This window comes from Balaenoptera acutorostrata, chromosome 3 (assembly GCF_949987535.1).
Source record: "Balaenoptera acutorostrata chromosome 3, mBalAcu1.1, whole genome shotgun sequence".
Lineage (NCBI taxonomy): Eukaryota > Metazoa > Chordata > Mammalia > Artiodactyla > Balaenopteridae > Balaenoptera > Balaenoptera acutorostrata.
Window position 1 is genome coordinate 71,480,016 of NC_080066.1, and position 21,767 is coordinate 71,501,782.

Here is a 21,767-nt window from a genome sequence, read left to right on the forward strand (position 1 = left end):
ATAAATATGACTAGCTCTGATGGGCAATCCAAACTCAAGAAATCTAACTTTCCTGCAGAACCCTCTGACAGAAGTCACCAACTAGCACCCCTTCTTAGAATTACAATTTAGCATACTCAGTGCAATGGTTAAAGAAACTTACCCTTACAGAGTAACAACTACTATTAGAGAGAAATCATAAATAGCATTTTAGAACAATGACATACAAGTTAAAATCAAGATGGCTAAGTGACTTTTCAGGACAATACAATAGGTTTTTTAAAAATTCAAAGTTAAAATAACTGAAAAGCAAGATCAAAAAGCAAAATACTTCTAAACTACCTTAAGCCCTAAATTGTCATAATATTTAAAAACTTAATGTTTCTTACTTGAGACAGTCTGTCTCCTGAGACACTTTTCAGAATGAAGACACTTGTTGAAATGCAATCAGATTCATTTTCTACTACTACTTAAGGTTTCTCGGAATTCTCCCAAGATCCAACCATGCACAAGGCAACATTAAGTCTACATTTGGTAAAAATTCAAAGTTACTTCATTCATTTTCAATTCACTACCTAGTTTTTCCTTCTCTTAAATAATTCTGTAAAAAATTTACTACCAATTTTGAGTAAAATAGTGATGGAGCCTCTTGGGTCTGGTGACACTGTTACATACCAAAGTACAGAGATTACTTTCCTAATGTTTTTGGTAATATTCAATACTTTTTCCAAGAACAGCATAATTGAACTATATGTCTAAAATCAAAGCTGAATTCACACAATGATGCCTCCAATTCAATTGTTTACTCTGTAATCCAAGGACCTATGCTCTTACTCATCAGAAGCAAATATTCCATGGCTACATCCAAAGCACTCAAAGGAAAAATATAATCTGACAACATAAAGAATAGTCCCCCTATAACTGTTTATTAGAATGTGAATATATTCCAAATCAATAACTAAAAAAAAAAAAAAATCAAGTTACAGAGCATGCATAAAATACAAAGTAGCGATTTACAAATAGATAGTAGTATCTTCATAACCAATACACCAAAATAATAAAATAGCTACAGAGAAAAACTAAATTGACTAATCACAGCAATGCCTTCCGTGCACCCCACACGTCATGAGCACCGCAAAAGACAGAAGATTAACTATGAAACATAGTCATCTATGCAAGCCCACACACATGTATATTTTGGGGATATTCCACCATCCTGAATAGTATCACTTTAGTTGACACAACTTGCAGAACACTTCAGAGTTAAGTGCTCAATACCATCCACAAGAAAACAAAACTAAATATTAGTGTGCACATTTCTGAATGAGAAATGAGTTGCTCCATTGATTTCAATAATGTAGTGGAAGAAAACTTTCAGGTTTGTACAATGCCTAAATGCATTCTATTTAACTCAAGGTACTATTTCATCTTGCGTACTAAAAGAATACATGCCTTTAAGTGGTACCACTTGAGCAGAAATTAACCTCTCACTGTACTCTTTAGACATACTGAAACCAGATTCACTGGACTATATTCCATAATATACTGCAAAACTCAAAAATCAGCATTGTTAAAATAATTTTCCATACCTGCTGGTGGATATGGTGATAAAACTAGGTTGCATTTCATTTACTGGAAGGTTTTAAGATAAAATTAACACTTCACCATTGGCTACTAAGAGCATTAAACCAGTTATTGCCTGAGCAATAAAATGCCACACAATCTACTGCTGGGAAATTAGATAAGTTAAATGACTTGGGCTGCCTGATTACTGTAACAGAGGCACCTCATGTGGAATTCCACCAGTCTCTCCAGTTCCCAGCCTGCCAGGCAGCATTGTTTAACATATGGCCCCATAACCATACTGCTACTGAAATCATCACAGTCTTTTGTGTTTATTAAGATAATTCTTGTCCAGAAAAAAGTGCCCCCCTCTCTAATCAACTTTGATGTTTACAAAAATTAAAAAACAAAATTTACTAAACTATTAAGGCATGTTATAAATTGACTTCCAGAATAATGGAAAATTTTCAAGCTCTCAAAATTCTGCTATGTTTATAGGGCAATTCTTAGATTTATGGAAATATACACTGCAATGAGAGAAGAGTGTATTAATTATAAGCTGCTCTGTGGCAAAATGATAGCTTATTTCTACAGTCTTCTTAATTTGATTTAATCAAGACCAACAGGTCTGAGCTTCAAGGGATCAAGTTATATTATGTCCTACAGTGACAGCTTCCATGATGAAAAGTAAACAATAATTGAGGAATCCAAACATTCAGTTTATTAAACTAAGGCTAGTGAAGCCATAGCATGAAAAAAAAGCTGCAGTCATTCGGGACAAGTGGATGATTTTATAAAGCTAAAATCTAAAGACTTAAGACATGGAAAAATTCATAAGTATGAGGAAGTAATAAAACACAAAAATGACCACAAGAATTACAAATATATTTAAATCTCAGACCTGGGAATTGGACTATACACAGCCTTCTAGGGGAGAAGAGAAACGCCTTATATGTTCTGACAGCACTGCACCTTTGGCTTGTTTTCAGTGGTTGGTGGAACATGAATAGGAACCACATTGTTGCTTGGAGACATGTCATTTTCACGTCTGTCTGACATTTGCTTCTGGGAAACAATGCGGTATATCTCTGGGTAAGAAAAAAGAAACAGCAACACCCAGTGTGAACAGACCCATAAATCGTTGATAAAAAAGATACACAGAGGCAGAAGTTATATTCATAAGAGAAAAAAATGCAAATAAACTGAACAGAGACTGCATATACTCAAAGTTTTATTTTCAAACAGCCACTGATTCGAGTCAACCCATTATTTCACAACAATTTCCCTTAGGGTAAGAAGAGAAATAAAGGTTTTCCATTTCAGAGGGAAAGGTTTACCAATCAGTTAAATAAATCTTGGTCTAAAGAGATTACATAGTTTATGGGCTTAGATCTAAATTTCTACCCTTACCAAAAAAACCTACATACATTGACACTGTACCACAGAAAAATATTTAAATCTGCATTATCAGACACAGTAGGTATTTGTGTTGGCTACATAGGGAAGCATACAACTTCATAAACAAGTCAAAATCCCAAAGGACTCTTGGAAAAGAAGAACGGAAAGATAATGTTTATCAGTGCCTCCTGAACTAAAGTTAAACTGTAATGAAATAATTATTCAAATCAAGCAACTTAAGATTTTCTATGACACTTATCAAAACTAATTGTTTAGCATGTACCTCTTCCACTAAACAAACTAGTGGATGAGGAATGTCGCCTGCCGAATCAGTAAACAAAGGATGATGGGCCATCAAGCCATCAGCCACTGCAGCTGCCCCCCTCTCCCACGGTGCACCCCGAGGGAATTCAGGATGGAGAAAAGTAGGATACTGGCCCTAGATAGTGAAGGTGCATATCAAAGGAATAACTTCAATGAGCCCAGACTCCTGCATCTTCCCATACAAAGAAAAGCCCTAAATTCATTAACTTGAGATGTCTGGTTTTCTTTAATTAACAGTAATCTTTTGATGTTCCAGACTACCTAGTTTTTGTTCAAGAAACTCCTATATATCCTGGTTCCTCCCTTACCTCTTCGGAACCGTCTCTCAGAGCTATCTGAGAAGCTGCTTCCCGGGCTTAAGTCCTCAGCAAGTCCGCCAAATAAGACATAATTCTCAACTTTTAGGTTGTGCATTTTTTTCAGTCAACAAACTATAAGGACCAAAACTGTATCTACCTTATTCACTGCTGTATCTCCAGCATATAGTAGGGGTTTGATAACTAAGTACACGAATAAATGTTATTAAATTCCTCTACAGCCAAGTATCCTTATTTAATATATTGTATTCGGTCTTACAGTGCACTGCCTAAAAGTAGCTCCCTCTGACTATATAAACTCCTTACAAACAAAGAATGTATCTTATCTTTGTTCTCAAAGTGCTCCCTCCAAAGAAAAAAAACCACCCTCAAAAGGTAAGGGAATTCTAAGAATGGGACAAATTGCCATGATATGCCTCCTATTATGATGGACTATGAAGTATAATATATTCCTATGAATGACACCTGTGTATTCCTACCAAAAATGTTTAAAATGAATTTATCATGAGGAAACAGTTAGATAAATCCAGACTGAGGGACATTCTATAAGACAACTGGCCAAGACTCTTCAAAAAAAGTTACTGCCACAAAATACATTTAAAAGACGAGAATAAATGCTTTAGATGTGGGCTACCGCCCACCTATTTATATTAAATATACGTTAACCACCTATAAATTAAATAAACACAATTCAAAATCCAATTCCTCAGTCCAATAGCCATATTTCAAGTGCTCAATAACAACCCGTAGCGAGTGGCTACTTTATTCAGTACCCAGATATGTAACAATTCCATCAATGCAATGTGTTTTCCTTGACTGGATCCTAGGTTTAAACTGTAAAAACCAAATCTATAAAAGACATTATTAGTACACTTGGAGAAATCTGAATATGAACTTGCACATTAGATAATACTATGTAAAAAAAGTTCTTGGATATGATATATGGTATTGTGATTATGTAGGAGAATGCCTTTTTCTGAGGAGGTAAAATGCTCCAGTGGTTAGTAGTAAAGTGCCATAATGTCTACAGTTTGCTTTCCAAAGATTGAGCAAAGGGGAAGAAAAGTATATTTACACATATAGAAATAAACCGAATGTGGCAAAATGTTAATAACTGAGGATTTTAGATGAAAGATATATGGGTGTTCACTGTATTACTTCTGTAATATTTGAAAATTTTAAAAATATAAAGTTATGGGGGAAAAAAAGAAAGTGGAATCATATTTTCAAATGTATGAACATCATTTGGATTCTAGGTTGAACTGTTAAAATTTGAGACAGGAAATTTTAATATTGTTTGGATAATAGAAGACAATAAGGAATTACTGCCAGTTTTTAAATGGTTTTGTTGTTACAGGTTTAAGTCCTACCTTTTAAATATACATCATGAAATGTTTACAAATGAAATGATGTAATATCTGGGATTTGTTTCAAAATAACGGGGGAGGGAGTAGGGGGAGGAAAGATTGGCTCTTGAACTGACGGTTGTTGATGGCTACATGGGAGCTCATGATAGTATCCTACTTTTGGTATGCTGAAAATTTTCCATAACAAAAAAGTTAAAGAAAAGGAAATGTATTAACTAAATTAATACATTTTTTCCAGGTTAAAAACTAATTTCCCTAAAGTTGAATAACAGCAAACTGTAATCAACTGAATATGTAAACTAACAAAAACACTGACAGCTCGTGTGCCTTCTCTTATGCTTTTTTGGGGGAAGCAGGTGGCTAAAACTTATGTTTCAGAAGGTTGACAGTAGTTCAAAGGTGAAGAAGCACCAAGAGAAAAAATTAGATTCCAATAAAGAAAGGTTACTGACTAGAGTTTTAAAAAGAAAAAAAGATATGCAGGACGTGGGGACTTCATTTGAATTCTTTTCATTAAAAAGGGATGGGACCGGGGCTTCCCTGGTGGCGCAGTGGTTAAGAATCTGCCTGCCAATGCAGGGCACACGGGTTCGAGCCCTGGTTTGGGAGGATCCCACATGCCGCGGAGCGGCTGGGCCTGTGAGCCACAATTGCTGAGCTTGCGCATCTGGAGCCTGTGCTCTGCAACAAGAGAGGCCCGCGCACCGCGATGAGGAGTGGCCCCCGCTTGCCACAACTAGAGAAAGCCCTCGCACAGAAACGAAGACCCAACACAGCCATAAATAAATAAATAAATAAATAAATAATGTTAACTGTTAAAAAAAAAAAAAAAAAAAAGCCAGTGCTTATATTATAAAAAAAAAAAAAAAAAAGAATCTGCCTGCCAATGCAGGGGACATGGGTTCAAGCCCTGGTCCGGGAAGATCCCCATGCTGCGGAGCAACTAAGCCCGTGCACCACAACTACTGAGCCTGCATTCTAGAGCCCGCGAGCCACAACTACTGAGCCCGTGTGCTACAACTACTGAAGCCTGCGTGCCTAGAGCCCGTGCTCCAAAACAAGAGAAGCCACCGCAATGAGAGGCCCGCTCACCGCCACGAAGAGTAGACTAAGAAAGCCCGCGTGCAGCAACTAAGACCCAACATAGCCAAGAATAAATTAATTAATTAATTTAAAAAGAAATTTTAAAAAGGGATGGGACCAGAGTGTCTAGGGTAAAGAGAAAGACAGTCATTCAATCAGGCTAGTGACTAAGAAGTAAAGATAATCATCAACTTACTGTAAAACTATACCATTCGTTCTTTATTCTTTATGTTTTCTCTCTAATCCCAAACTGGAAGGCTCTTCTTTCTCAAGTGCAAATGATTAAATGTGACCCTCTACAAATTTAGCTTCTTTACAAGTGGTTTTGAATATTATGTTAGGGGAACCAAAACAAAAATTATTTTGCAGGTTCTTAAATAAAAAGCAAATACTGTAAGAAAGGAAAAAGCAGAGTTCTCAGAGAGCACAGAAAGGTAAATAATTAAAAAGATCTCATTACAAGGAAAGAAATTTGAGCAGTGTTATAAAACTGCCTGCAAGTACTGCATACTGTTTTGTAGAAATAGATTATTACTACATTGCTCCAGTCACCAAAAAGATGTCCGCTAATAAAAATGCCACCCAAGGCAACAAAGAAAAAGGAAAGTGTTGATCAGAAAATTAGGAGAAATTTTTTCTTTCACTTAGAATGGGCACTAAGAAGCTACACAAGTAATTTAACATCTCTTGTGGCTGGGTGTGTCACTTAAAAAAAACTTTGATAAGAAAATATAAAGCAGGTACCTTCTAGCTGGTATCTGATTAGAGAAGGTTATTTAAGTGGGGGGAGGGGAACAGGACTAATAACTTGCTAAACCAGATGCAAATATTTTCCTCTTTCAAGGGCATGTTCTCCTTTAGAACCAAATGTATGTGATATACCAATTCCTGTGCAGACCCTTTTCAAGAAGTCCAAAGGACAGGTAAGGTTAGAAAGAAAAGGGATTCTGCTTTATCGTTCTTATATCAGGATCTCTTGTATGAGATCTAAATATAAAGTAAAATATTAATATAAAATAGCTTTAAATATAACCGAGTAAAGTTAAATAAACGACATATGCCTATTTCTACTCTAATGGAAGTATGAATCAAGTTTCAAAGTACATTCTAAAGAAGTTAAATGCAATAGCTCCAAATTGGGGAACAAAAAAAACTAAAATTCCTCAGTCCCTCCAAAAATTGTGAAAATAGCAGAGACCTCAGTTATCCTACTACAGCCTACCTCAGAATTTGTTAGACCTTCTTCAAACCTACTGCTCACCATGTAAGTTTCTTGAAGGTCAAAAAAATGCTCTGATTTGACTGACACAAGGTTGCCACATGCAAAGAATCAAAGCCTGATTAAAAGATCCTCACTACTCCAATAAAATTAATGCCTGAAAAACCCTAGCCTCACTTTTAAGAGATAATATGCTAAGTGAACTAAAATTCTTTCAACCAGGAATTCCCTGGCAGTCCAGTGGTTAGGACTCCATGCTTCCACTGCAGGGGGCACAGGTTCAATCCCTGGTCGGCGAAATAAGATCCCACAAGCCACACAGCGCGGCCAAAGAAAAAATTCTTTCAACCACAGAATTAAGAATTTAGTCCCCATACTACAAAGATGGCTTGGACTTATTAATTACACGGAGAAACCTGGAGGACATCATCATAACCAACATCACCAGTAATTAATAAGACAAACCAATATCATGAGCCTTCTGATATGATGCACTGAGAACACTTTTGTGGTATTCCTCCTGAAAATACATAACCAGAACTGAATCACAAGGAAACATAAGACAAACCCAAATTGAGGGACACTACAAAATGACTGACCCATACCCTTCAAGAAATGTTAATAAACAAAAGACAAAATGAGGAACTATTCCAGATTAGAGAAAACTAAAAAGAGTTATGACAACTGAATGCAATGTATGATCTGATTACAGCCTGTCTTTTGCTAATAAGGACATAATTGGAACAGCTGGCAAATAAGATCTGTAGCTTAACATTGATGTGGTACTATTATCTAACTCTCTAATTTTGATCAATGTACTATGGCTATGAAAAGACTATATCCTTGATTTTAGGAAATACACGCTGAAAAGCACTTAGGGATAATGGGCAACATGTCTGTCACTCTCAAATGGTACAGGAAAAAACAGTATTATTTATATATTTAGAGAGAGGAAGAAAAAGAATAAAGCAAGTGTGGTAAAATATCAACATCTGGGGAATATGGGTTAAAGGTATTTGCAAATACTTTGTACTATTATTGCAACCTTTAAGTCTGAATCTGTCAAAATTCAAAGTTAAAAGAAAAAAATAATACAGTATGGAAAATATGGATTAATAACATCCCTCAATGAACTTGAGGATGAAATAAAACAAAGCTGCACTGAAATTTAGAGGCTAAGCAATGTATCAGGCTCACTCATGCACTAACCAATTATGTCTTAAATATACCATCAGCAAAATTATGTCATGAAGTTACTATCAAATTCATGGATGTCAAGAATGGCATGGGTCAATTCTAAAAAAAGCAACATGGTTAACTTTGAAGTAACAATGGAGATACATTTTCTAATACATAATTTTGCATCTTAAAAAGTAAAAAGCTATTTTTTTCTTCCAGCAACATCAAAATACAACATAAATGCTCCCTTAATACTGTTAACACGTAAGGCAGAATTAAGCCTAATGAGAATACTGTTCTATTTCCTGTTTTTTCTATGCATTAATACTCCCACTATTATATAGAAAAGTTTAGCACAAACATCCTAACACTTGCAAAACACAGATGTCTGCTGCCATATGCAGTGATCTCTGATCCCACAGATCAACACTGAGATTTATTACAGGAAGCTGAGGAAATAGTGGCTATATAGAGAGGAAAAGTGGTAGTACTAAGTGAAGCTCAAGCCTTGTTTGCTTTCAAGCAATATTAATTAAGCAGTAACAAAAGCTTAATCAAGAGTGAATTTTAAGAGAAACAGCCAGATGTTCATCATTCAGGACAAAACAGATCAATTTTAAGTATATACCACTGCTTATTGATTAGTTCATGTTTGAACAGATCATAAGTTCAATGTTACAAAATGATACATAAAATAGTTAACTGCAGATGGAAGAAAACACTTGGCCTCATTTTCACTCAATATGAGAATAAACGGGCTATAAATTGAAATCAGAATGGGCTAGAATTGTAGCAGAGATTTGACAGGACATAAAAAATAACCCAACAAGGACTAACTAAAGTTTTTTCAAATGAGGTTTTTCAGAGGCCTTAAGAGACTCACAGACTTTGAAGATGATTTAATTCACTCATGTTAAGACACTGAACCTTAGGACTAGGGAGGTTCACTGACTTTAGTTACACATGGAATGAGAGCAAAGTGATAAAAAGTAAAACCTACAGCTCCTGGGTCTCAATTGAGTATTCAACACATTGACCCAAGAGAAACCACTTAAGTGCTTAAAAAGGAAAAAAAGTAGGATTTGCAGACATACTAGTATTCAATCAGATCTTGCTTGTTTGAAACAATCTGCAATGAAAGTTGACACAAAGATTCTAAAAGAAAGCTACTGTGTTCCAAAAACCGTTTATCCAACCCTAGCACCAGTCCTTTATTTACTATTTTTCTGATAACAGAAAAGAATTCTAATAAACCAGGTATGTAAATCATCAATATAGTTTATTTTTAATGAGTTTTTTTTTCATACCTTAACTGCTATTTAGCTACCGATATCAAATATTTACAATGTACCAGGGACAGCTAAGTATTTTACATGTACAAACTCATGTACTCATTTTTGGAGTCTAGAGTAGATGTCTCAATGACAAACAATTCTTTTCTATGAGTTAGGTTATAGAGACAAAAACCTTTAAGTCACAACATTAACAGTCAAGTCAAATCATATCACAAGGTATTTATAAATACAAGCCCTTACTTGAAAGAAAATAACAGAACTCCCAAAACATATTTCAACTTTAAATACGAAGAAATTAAGGGCTAGAAAGGTTAAGTAACTTGCCTAAGATTATAGAGCTAATTAATAAGTGGAGGAGCCAGGACTAGAAACCAAGTCAGGCTTCTAAGCCCATGTTCCTAAACCCTAAGTTTTATTCCCTACATTTTTACAGTAAAATAACATTTAAAAGCTAAAATCTGTTGGTCTCCAATACAAGTGCTGCATACGAAGAATAAAAATCTTCTTACATTATAATTGGAAGCTCATTTACTTAACCATTTCTCCATATATTTTTAGAACACCACATAAGATCACTATATATTAACACTATACTCTAAATTATGAGTTCTTAAAAGTAATATACAGGGACCTCCCTGGTGGTCCAGTGGTTAAGACTCCACGCTCCCAATGCAGGCGGCCTGGGTTCGATCCCTGGTCAGGGAACTAGATCCCTCATGCCGCAACTAAGACCCAGCGCAGCTAAATAAATAAATAAAATTTTGTAAAGTAATATACATTTTTAAAGTACTTAAAAACAACTCACTGAAGTGCCTATTAGAGGGTTAAGATTAAACTTTCAGATGAATTGTTCATTCTATTAAAGTCAGGGTAAATATGAGTCAACATAAATAAAATGTCCTCTTATCCCTGAGGTTGACCTGGTCTACACATCCATATTCCAAAACAGCATGAATTTTTTTCCTTTCCCACTACCTATTTAAACTTTTCAGTATGTAATCACTGGCTGATTTTCTCCACAGGTGACACCTTGCTTCTTATCCAATAATAGATCATGGCAGAATTTTACTTTTTGTTTTCTCATTTAAGTTTTTAAGAATACATTTTTCCCTGGGTGCTTCTATAACAAATTAGAACCAAGAATGCCTTTTCTTTTTACTGAATTTCAAAAGGGCATTCATATCTTTCCATAAATGGGATCTCAATATTTATCTTATAAAAAGTACCATTAAGCATTGTTTTGTGCTTATGACCATGAAATATGGAATTCATGGACCAAAGTAATAACAGAAGTAAACAAATTATTTTCAAAGTATTTTTCCCACTATAAACCAGGTGAATTAGGATGATTAAAGCTCAACAAGCAAGGGTTGTAACTAATTTTGTACTCTAAACAGGTCTTGCGATAGTAGCTCTCAAATGATAGTCATTCTCAGTGTGGTTTTATAGTTTAGTTTCCTGATTAATTTGTTTAAATTTCCTTCCTAATACTTCAAATTCCCACTGGTATAATCTAAAAATGCAAGTCTTACCTGTCAAGATTGTCTGAAAAGCAGCTTCTACATTTGTAGAGTCTAGAGCAGATGTCTCAATGAATGACAAACCATTCTTTTCTGTGGGGAGACACAAAAACTTCAGTCTTGTCAAATTTTAATACAAGGGATGTATTAAAGCCTTCAAAAGGAAAGTAACAGAACTTTTTTAAAGCCCAAGACCTACCCAACTTCTTGAGGAATAAGAGCACATGTTACTTCCACTTTAGTAGATTAAAAATGACAGCGAGAAATTTTCACTGACTTCTTAATTAAAATAAATACTCGTTACATCTAAATACCACCACTAGCAATGAACAACACTAGGCATAATGTAGTAAACTTATCAAATACTCAGCTAATTTCATCCCTTACTGGGCTTCTCCCCATCAACCACATAGCTATGGTATGAATGTGGGTGGGTATATGTGATTCACTCAGATTTCTGTGACTGTATTATATGAAATAAAGCTTCTCTCCTAGAAAACTGAAAAACTGTGACAGAAAATTTTATTCACAGCATAATCAATAGTGGAAGGTCACAACTTTCACTAGTCAAGAATGTACAATGTTGCCTTCTAGTAGGCTGCCCCTACCAATACGGAGTCAATAGATAGGCAGATCCTCTATAAAGCCAGAAAAGTTACAACTCCTAAGCAGCTACATCCCTGTTGGTCCTTGACCACTCCCTGGGCCACTACTTTTCCGACACACATAGAACAAGCCTTAGTAAAACACAGACATAATGGAAAAAGGCAGGAAGCACAGAATAAACATAGATTTCATCTACCCGTTCCAGGGAGAGAAAAGAAGACAGTATTAATATTCAATTTTTGGCAGCAAAAACTCAAAATACAATAGTTTTAATAACTCAAAGTTAAGCAAAAGAGTCGTACAGTCATCACACACTTTCAAAACAACAATACTTGTTAAACGTTCATGTCTACCTTTCCAAAACTACTGTAACCGATTACCCTCATGGGAGGGTTATCAAAACTGCAAGAAATACAGAATCACTGTAATATCACAGAATTCATATCACTAACCTGCAAAAGCTCTTGCTTCATCTGTAGGAACCGCCCTGAGATGGCGCAAATCACTCTTATTGCCCACAAGCATGATAACAATGTTACTATCAGCATGATCTCTCAGTTCTTTCAGCCATCGCTCTACATTTTCATATGTGAGATGTTTAGCAATGTCATAAACCAATAAGGCACCTACAGCTCCACGATAGTATCTGAAAACAGAAACATGTATTTAACTATTAGAAAACAACCACAAGATGGAAGAGAACACCAGAAAAGACTAAGTATATGGAATATATATATATATACACACACATACACATATATATATATTTTTAAACACACTTATAAATTTTAGAATCCTAATACCGGAATTCTTTAAAGGAAACAAAACAGTACCTTTTCCCAATACCAAAAGTCAACTAATTCACTTTGGTAGCCTATTTCACAGAACTTAAAAAACTATGAGACTTACGCTGATGTTATAGCTCGGTATCGCTCTTGCCCTGCCGTGTCCCATATCTGTGCTTTTATTGTTTTCCCATCAACCTGGATGCTTCTTGTTGCAAACTCTACTCCAATGGTGCTCTTGCTTTCAAGATTAAACTCATTTCGAGTAAATCGAGACAGGAGGTTACTCTTTCCAACACCAGAATCTCCGATAAGGACAACTAAAAAGACAAAGAACTTAATGTCAGATGAATGAGGCACACACATTCACAATGCCATCATGTTTTAAAGCAAAAAAGACAGGGCATCTGATTTTTAAAAAGGGATGAGGGTGGGGGTGGAGCTGAGTGCCCATGTTATCAATCGATAAAACCAATTTATTCTTTTTAATGTGTTTCTACCTGCATAGTGACTTCCATACATCATCTGCTTAGCACAGATAAAGTATCCTGTCTCACACATGCAATTTTAATCATAGGTCTACTAGGCACTGATGACAGGCTAATGCATTAATTTAACAATCAACGCTATACCAACCTTACTACCTTAGAAGGTAATAACTTGAAAGATAAATCCTAAACCAAATGAACAATTTGTGATATGAAAATGTATTAGACATGAAAGCAACAAAGGATGTTAGTGCCTTAAGTATGTTCTACTTAGTCTCATCAAAGCCTGGATGACCTCAGGACTCATACCTAGGCAAAATGAAACACACGTAACACAGAAGGCATCAAGTTTATAAACTTTGCCACCCAGATCACAGAAACTACAATGGCCCTTTCATAGTTACATTTACCAGACTGGCAGGAGACTAGAGACCTCTCCAAAAACAAACACCCCTCTAAGTTGAACAGTGGCCCTAGAAAGCTGACTAATAACTCTGAGTCAAAGCCAAAGCAAGGAGGGCCTACACTTTTACTTACAACTTTAAAAAAAAAAGGTTTTTAAAAAAAAAAAGGTTTGATTAAATGAATTTATTTCCTATGATTACTATAGGAGGCAGTTTATTTACTAGCTAGATACAGTGGATTCTTTTTCACCTAAGGTGATATTACACTTCAAAAACAATGGGGAAATAGGCAGTCAACTTGTTTTAAAGCATTTCTATCTGAATTTAAAGAACAAATGAGTTCACAGGTTTACAGAATCTGAGCTTGATAACATTTTTTTCCTTGGTAAAAAATTTTATCAGGATATCAGAAAATATTATACTTATTCCTACCGTTGACTACTAATGCTACTTCTTAGTTCTTATTAGCTAATTGACTTAGATACCAGGACTAGATAATCAAACATGCAAGAATAACACCAGGAATAAGACCATGCCTTACTAAAGAGACTGGTATCTGGTAGTGGGTGGCAAGGGCAGTGAAAACTGTGGGAGCTCACTGCACTCAGGTCAGAGGGCAGAGTCCATTACACATTCCTTCCTTGCCACAAGAGCGGATATAAGCTGGCCTCTGGACAGTCTTGGGGAGAGTACAATTAGCAAATGCATATCTTTCTGGCCTCCTCTATCAGCTGATTCAGCAAGAAATCATCCCAGCAGCAGTGACCCCCATGCAGCAAAATGCATAGTTATTTCTAGTTATATAGTCAATTAGAGGTGTCAGAGGTACTGCAGCAAACACAGATAATACAGTAAATGCTTTAATTTGGATACCAGGGAAGAAGATGCTAAGGTCATGAAAGTAATGTACAAAAACAATGCACTTCCAATTTTACAGGATAGTTGGTTGATATGTTAGTTCTCAAGGTCCCCCATTCTAGATGTGAAATGAAATCCCAGTTTCAGTAATCAAGTCCACCCTATTAGCAGGGTGTACTCACGGCTGCCTCTTAGCGTAAGAGGCTGGATGTTCTGCTGAGGAAAACTCCTTTGAATCTTTTCTGGCCCCACGCTAGCACTGAGGTGTAAAAGCCTCACTTGAAGTGGGAATAGGAAAGAAGGGGAAAACCAAAAAGCTGAACGTTTCTACTGCATAGGCACTCAGATACATCAGATACATCGATTTAGAAGCCAGTCATTTAGTTTAAAGCCAAAGAGCAAGACATCTAGAATGATAATGCCTTTGGAAAATAAATAAATAAATAACTCAAAGAACGTTTTCTCCATCCCACAAAAACTCTAGTACTTTCAAATTTTGGTCTCTTGCCTTTCAACCTCCACTTTAATGATTACGTTCAATATCTCCCCATCCTCAAATCTTTATGCCATCATAAAAATATTTAGTGAGGGCATGTTTTCCCCTTGATATAACCAATTAATTTTAACATAAAATTAGTACCCTTATCTGAAAATAATTCAAGATTCATGAATACTTTATATAGTATAAAATAGTTATCTCAACTAGACATGGACAAGGCTGACAGAATTATGACTAGCAACTTGTTAAAGGATTGTATCTTAAATGACAACAGAAGGTATTGGCTCTTTAAGAATAGCGCTGCCAAGATAATGCTGAGAAATGACACACTAAGGAAAGCTGCTTCTATTCAGTTGCCAAATGAGAAACCACACCAAGAAAGGTTATATTTAGGCTAACTAAAAAATAAACAAACTAGAATGGATTAAATTACCTAAACAACAGAAGAGAATTTACTGGCTATGATTTTTTAAAAAAAACAAAAACCGGTAAGTTCATAGACTCAGACTTAATTTCTAATCAAAACAGTTTCTCTCATTAAGATCACAATACTTAATTGATTTTTTTAAATGAGACAAACTATATGATCACATCCTATAGTTCAAGAAAGGAATCTGCAGTTTTTCCTATACTTTCCATAACTAGTATCTTAGGTTAAAAGTACTTCCACTTTAAACATTTTATAACTATAGCCATCTACATAACATATATATACGTGTGTGTAAGCATAAATTAAATAACAGCATCTGTATATGAAACATGTATCACATTTCTAAAATAACCTGATAATATTCATTACCACTTGGTTAACCTCATCTGCTGAATTTTACGTATCATCTCTAATATCTAATGCTAAATTTGGTTCATTATATATCAAATACTAGGCTGCTAAATGCCATAAAAACAGAATATACATATTAACTGACCGTTATTTAACAAAAATTTCCAACTCTTCAACCACATTTAGTTTTACACACTCTCTTGCAAACTAACGTACTGGACTAAAATTTAATTCAACAAATCAATCATAGTATCTCAGACCTAAAAGTTATCACCTGAAGGAGTAACTGATAATTTTCATACTGGCTTTTATAAATAAACTTGGAGATCTTTCTACTCTTTCAACTATTCATAGTCCAACCTCACCAAGTCTTTAAAATTCAATAAGGCTGAAGTCTAGACAAGTTTTTCTAGATTCAGCAGAACCCAAATTGCTCAACCAAAAGTTGTGAAAGAAAACCTATCAAGATGCAAGACAGCAAAGTTCCTATGATCGGTCCCACTGGCAATCAGCTGACGGTTAATTACTACTGACCTTCAATGAGACTGAAAAGAAAATGGTGTAGACTATGTATCCAGGTATTTTCAGAAAATGTGACTCTGACTGAATTGGTGTCTACCACAATATTTGTAAATAGGAACTATGATTGATTCACACTTCACTTATGTGTCCCAAAGGGCCTTAACCACATCGTGTGTAAATATCTGTGGAATTAAAGTTTTTAAAGAGTCAAGTTTTAAAAAATAAAATTAATTCCCCACCTCCACCAAAAGTCTCACTGTTGAACTTAACTAAAGATTAATGTTCAAGAACAAATACATAGTTTAGAATAATGCTCCTGCTCTCCCCACATTACAGTCCCACTTGGACCACTCCATCCTACACCAATCAAAATATCCCTTCATTTTCCACTGGTTAAGAGTTACAAACCAATTTACAATTCCCTCAACTCTTAAGTTTGCTAGGTAAGCATTCTCCCAGCTAGACAGCTGCACTCATCTCAGGGAATAAATCTATGTAGAATGAAACCATTTAAAATGACATTATTGTTGCTTCACTTTAAATTATAATTGTATAAATAAGAAATTGGCTATATAATCATCACAGAAGTTAAAAAGTGACTCATATCCTTAAGAGCTTTAAAAAAAAGTGGAAATCTTTCTCAGCAGAATTTTTAAAACACCTTATCCAACAGCAAAATGTACAACACATGAAACCATAACCCATGGAAATATAAAACACTTTAGGAGGTCCTAGTTTTAAGTTTCTTTACTAATACTTAAACGCTCTTACAGTTATAGATTTAAGGTTTAAAAAAAAAACCGATGAGAACCATAGTAACTTCTTTCACATTATTACCATTTATTGAGTCCTCACAGAAGCTAAAATTTTACAATCAGTCTCATTTAATTCTCACAACAGCCATGAGAGGTTTTTTTTTTTTTTAATAGATGAGGGAACTGAGGCTCAAAAAAGTCATCTTTCCAAAGGTCACAAAGCAAATATAAGACCTGAGTCAGTATTTGAACCCAGGCCTGTGTGATTCCAAAGCCCTGTGCTCTCTCACTCATTGTTAGTAGGATGGTCTAAACCCAAAGCTAAGTTAAAATTTCTTAAGCCAATCCAGGATACTGAGTATTCTTTGTGAGAAAATAACTGACTTCTATAACCAACATTCAAGTTCTAAAACAAACAGGAGAAATACTCTGATAGTCTATCTCATCCTAAATTAATTACTTCAAAAGTAGCTAGCTGCCCACTGCCCTTGCACCTTGTTTAAAAAAACAAATCTCTCTTTAATGACTAAACCCCAGTCTCCAGGGTCTCATTCAAGTAACTGCACCAGACCTCAGATGCCTTCAGCCAAGAGTGTGCAAACTAATCCATGTTTCTTTTTTGTATTTGTAAAATGCATTAAGTACCCTCTTCTCCATAAATGGCTTTCCACTATCAGGGGGGTGGGAGTGGATACTGAAGGTACTCACCCTATATAAAAATTTCTGGCCCAGAAGAATAAGTGGTGATAAGAGCATATCATCCGCTAGTGTGCCAAGATTTGCAAAGTATTGGTAAAGCAATGTTTCCTGCTTGTTTAGTCAACCATTCTTAGCACCCAATGGCACAGTCAGAAACAGTCACCAAGCTTAACATTCTTTTTAAACTCCACCCTCCACTGTAAAGCTTTAATAGCAATGGCTTCTTCCTCCTTGGTAATGATCTTTGTTCAGCATACTACTGATGGCTGCCCTCCTAATTCAGGAGCAGAGAAAGACCATCAGAGAGAGCGCATTCATCCAACAAAAAAATCATTTAGTGTACTCTTCTCTCAATGAAAACTGTACCCGTTATTTTTGATTAAAAAAAAAAACTATTTCCATTCTTTCTGGACTAACCAATAAGCAATTCTTTTTTTTTACTCCCCACCCTCCAATATGTTTTGTCCAAGTGCACTACATGTTTCCCTACCTTATGAAAAATATTTAATTTGACCAAAGAGCACACAACTTCCCCATGCCGCCCCCCCACCACCTTTGGGAAAAGGTATGCGGCCAACTAGGACTCTTCCCTTCCTGTTCTAAAAACACCAAAAGGTTGGATCCTCCCAGTGTTGCAGCAGGAAGCAACCAGTCCACAGCGATAAAGAAAGCTAGTATTTGTGCAGCGCACAACCTTTCCTGCTCAGGAACTGGGCCTTCAGGTCTGGCAAGGATAACAGCCACCACCCATCCGCAACCCCTTCTCTCGAGCAGAGTCAAGAGCTATCCCAGGCTGGCTGCCGCTGGGAAGGGAGGGTAGAAGAAAAAAGGCTTGGTGGCAAGTCACATCGGTCTGCCGGGTCACTGCGACAAGTGCGCGCGTGGGTGCTGGGACGATCCCTCCTGCCCTACCCCCCCCAGCGTCGGGGTCGCACACGAGACGTGGGAGAGCTCTTCAACCATCTGGGGAGGGAAGGCAGAGAAAGAGCTACCAATGCTGAGGGCAGTGCGAGAAGGTTACTGACCGAGAGAACTGTGGGGCGGGTGGGGGTGGGGCCGCCGGCCCGTGCGGCTTTTTACCAGGGCCTGGCCCCGGTCATGGAAGAAGAGTGCTAGGAGAGGCGTCTGTCCGAGGAGAGGGGAAGGGGCTCTCCCGAGAGGAAAGGGCGGCGGATAAGAAAAAGACCTGTACTGGGAGCGTGCGTCGAGGGAAAGGTGAAGAGCGGAGGGAAGGGCCTGTCAGGGGGGCTCAGGGAGGGTGTATACTGAGGGGGAGGGGACGCTCAACCCGAAAAGATGGACGGTGGGAGGGGCGCCCCTTTGAAGGGGCCCTGGAACCCGGGGAGGAAGGAAGGCGATTTGGGAGACGGCAGCCGGCCGCGAGAAGGGCGCAGGGAAGGGGCTCTGAGGCGTCCTCAGGCCTCTAGGGAGGTCGCTAAGAGACCGCTGTGTGGTGAGGATCCCCTCTGTGACGGGAGGAAAAGGAGCTGAGCTGGGAGACCGCAGGACGAACCGCACACAGAGGAAGGGCTGAGGAAGGCCGATCTCAGGGCAGGGGCCGCCCGCGGGCGGGTCCCCCGGGAGTGTCCCGGGCCCCCGAACTGGGACTCGGGGGAGATGTTCGAGAGCCCGTGGCCTCACCTTTGAAGAGGTAGTCGTACTCGTCGTCGCGGGTGCCCATTGCGCGGCCGAGAAGCGAAGGGGCGGGAGCAGCAGTGGTACCGGTGGGACCAGGGGGCGTCGCTGCAGGGGTAAACCGAGCGCCGAGCTTCAGCGGCCGGACCCGGTAAAGAACCCCTCCCTGCCGCTACGCCACTTCCGGCAGGCCCCCGCCCCTAAGGGGAAGTACTTCCGGGGAGGCGGTGCCCCGCCCCTGAGCCTAAGAAGGGCGGTGCTCTCGGGTTTCGCTTACGTTTTCAAATTCTCGTCCCCCCGCTCCGCCCCCCACCCCGGGAGGTTCAGAGGGGATACTGAGCCCTGAACTCCCGGCTGACCTTCCCAGCGGCTGGTCTCCACACTTAACGGTCTCTCCCTCATTCCACGCGCCGCCATGCCGCGAAGCGGGGCGCTGGGGAGCGCTTCAGCACTGCTTCTGGCGGTTGGTTTGTGGATGGGGGCAGGGTTCTTTAAGGATTAGAGAGCCGAAGGCGATGTTGTGAGCGTAGCGGTTCCATGGTGTAATGGTTAGCACTCTGGACTCTGAATCCAGCGATCCGAGTTCAAATCTCGGTGGAACCTACACCGCTGGGTTTTTATCCTGGCCACGCTTTTATAATTCATTTACTTATTCACTAGGTGATTGTACACCTACGGTGTATGTGTCCTTGAACTAAGTAGGGAGAGAATGTCACAAAATAGTATCTTTGCCCAGGAAAACCAAATACCTTTCCCTCTTCAATTCTGTACTCTCTGCCACCTAGGTGTCTCCTAAGTAGCCTCTGCTCTTCGCACCCCCCCCCCCTTTTTTTTAACCTGGGCCCTCTTCAAAAGCTTCCATGAAAGTTGATTCCTTTTGCTAGAATTTTCAACCTCCAACTTCATTCAAGGGCAGGCACTTCTCACTCCTTTTCTCCCGAAATCTCTCAAACCTTCTCCAGACGTCATTCAGAGAACCTCGCCCACCCTCCTCATCAAGATTCATCAAGAACTTCTTGAACCCTATTTGTCATCCTCTAAGCTAAACCTGGTTACATAATTATTTCATTTAACACGCAGAGCAAAGGATGGCAATTTCCATTTTAGCAGAAATGTGGATGAGGAGACTCAAGTGATTTGCCAAAGATCACGCAGCAGGGCCTCCCTGTATTTGAAGAGAGTTTTTGTAATGCCAAAAAGCTTTTATTGTCAAGCCCCACTACCCATTTATTGTCAAACCCCACTACAACCTATGTGCAATTTAGACTTTTGGGCAAGAGTGCCCGTAGTAAGCAGCGTAATGGCTCCCCAAAGATGTCCACTTCCCAATCCTTGGGCACTGTGAATATGCTAGGTTACATGGCAAAGGGGAATTAGGTTGCAGATGGAATTAAGGTTGCAAATCAACTGACTTTAAAATAGGATGATTATCCTGGATTTTCCAGGTGGGCCTAATGTTCTCTCAAGTGTCCTTAAAAGTGGCAAAGGGAGACAGAGGAGGTCAGAGTGATGTGGTGTGAGAAGGCCTCAACCAGCCCTTGTGGCTTTGAACATGGAGAAAGGGGGCCAGGAGCCTAGGAACGCAGAGGCTTGTAGAAGGTGGAAAAGGCACACACAAAAAAAGAAGAAGAAGATGGAAAAAGCAAGGAAATGGAGTCTTCCCTAAGGCTCCCAGAAAGAACACAGCCCTGCTGACACCCTGATTTTAGCCCAGTGAGACCCATGTCAGACTTCTGACCTATAGAACTATAAAATAATAAATTTCTTTTTTTTTTTTTTTTTTTTTTTTTAATTGAGGATCTTGAATCAGATGCGTATGTTTGATTGATTGATTGATTGATTGATTTTGGCTGTGTTGGGTCTTCGTTTCTGCGCGAGGGCTTTCTCCAGTTGTGGCAAGCGGGGGCCACTCTTCATCGCGATGCGCGGGCCTCTCACCGTCGCGGCCTCTCTCGTTGCGGAGCACAGGCTCCAGACGCGCAGGCTCAGCAGTTGTGGCTCACGGGCCCAGCCGCTCCGCGGCATGTGGGATCTTCCCAGGCCAGGGCTCAGAACCCGTGTCCCCTGCATTAGCAGGCAGATTCTCAACCACTGCGCCACCTGGGAAGCCCTAAAATAATAAATTTCTGTTGTTTTAAGTCACCAAGTCTGTGGTAATTTGCTACAGCAGCAATAGAAAACTAATACAGTGCCATTTTCAGTGCTTTCCATGATGGTATAAACCAACAGAAGGTTTACCTAAGGCCTAGATACTGCCTTGTGCAGGGGTGGTCATTATCCACACTGGGGGAGATGCACAATATTACTCAAGCAGCTAAATATTATGTTTACTACAGATTATTTATAAGACAACAGTCCTAGCACTATTCAGGTGGGTAGACAAGGTAGACCCAAGAAAGGTGGAATATCAATAACAGTTCTGAAGGAGTAACTAATGAGAGTTCTGGCAACAAATACCAGAGTTCAGAGGGACTGAGATGACTAGGAAGAA

General features: G+C 38.4%; 1 protein-coding gene and 1 non-coding gene across 2 annotated transcripts; one reads left to right on the plus strand and one right to left on the minus strand.

Annotated features, from left to right (window-relative positions):
* Positions 1-889: 889 nt before the first annotated feature.
* RAB11A (RAB11A, member RAS oncogene family) lies at positions 890-19,465 on the minus strand. The gene is made up of 5 exons (XM_007166048.3): positions 19,283-19,465; positions 12,760-12,955; positions 12,303-12,496; positions 11,257-11,337; positions 890-2,630 (listed from the first exon to the last, which is right to left on the minus strand). The coding sequence occupies exons 1-5, from the start codon at positions 19,320-19,322 to the stop codon at positions 2,491-2,493; spliced, it is 651 nt and encodes a 216-aa protein (XP_007166110.1). The 5' UTR covers positions 19,323-19,465; the 3' UTR covers positions 890-2,490.
* Positions 19,466-19,807: 342 nt separating this feature from the next.
* On the plus strand, positions 19,808-19,879 carry TRNAQ-CUG (transfer RNA glutamine (anticodon CUG)). The gene has a single exon. It is a non-coding gene; the product is annotated as a tRNA-Gln (tRNA).
* Positions 19,880-21,767: the final 1,888 nt, after the last annotated feature.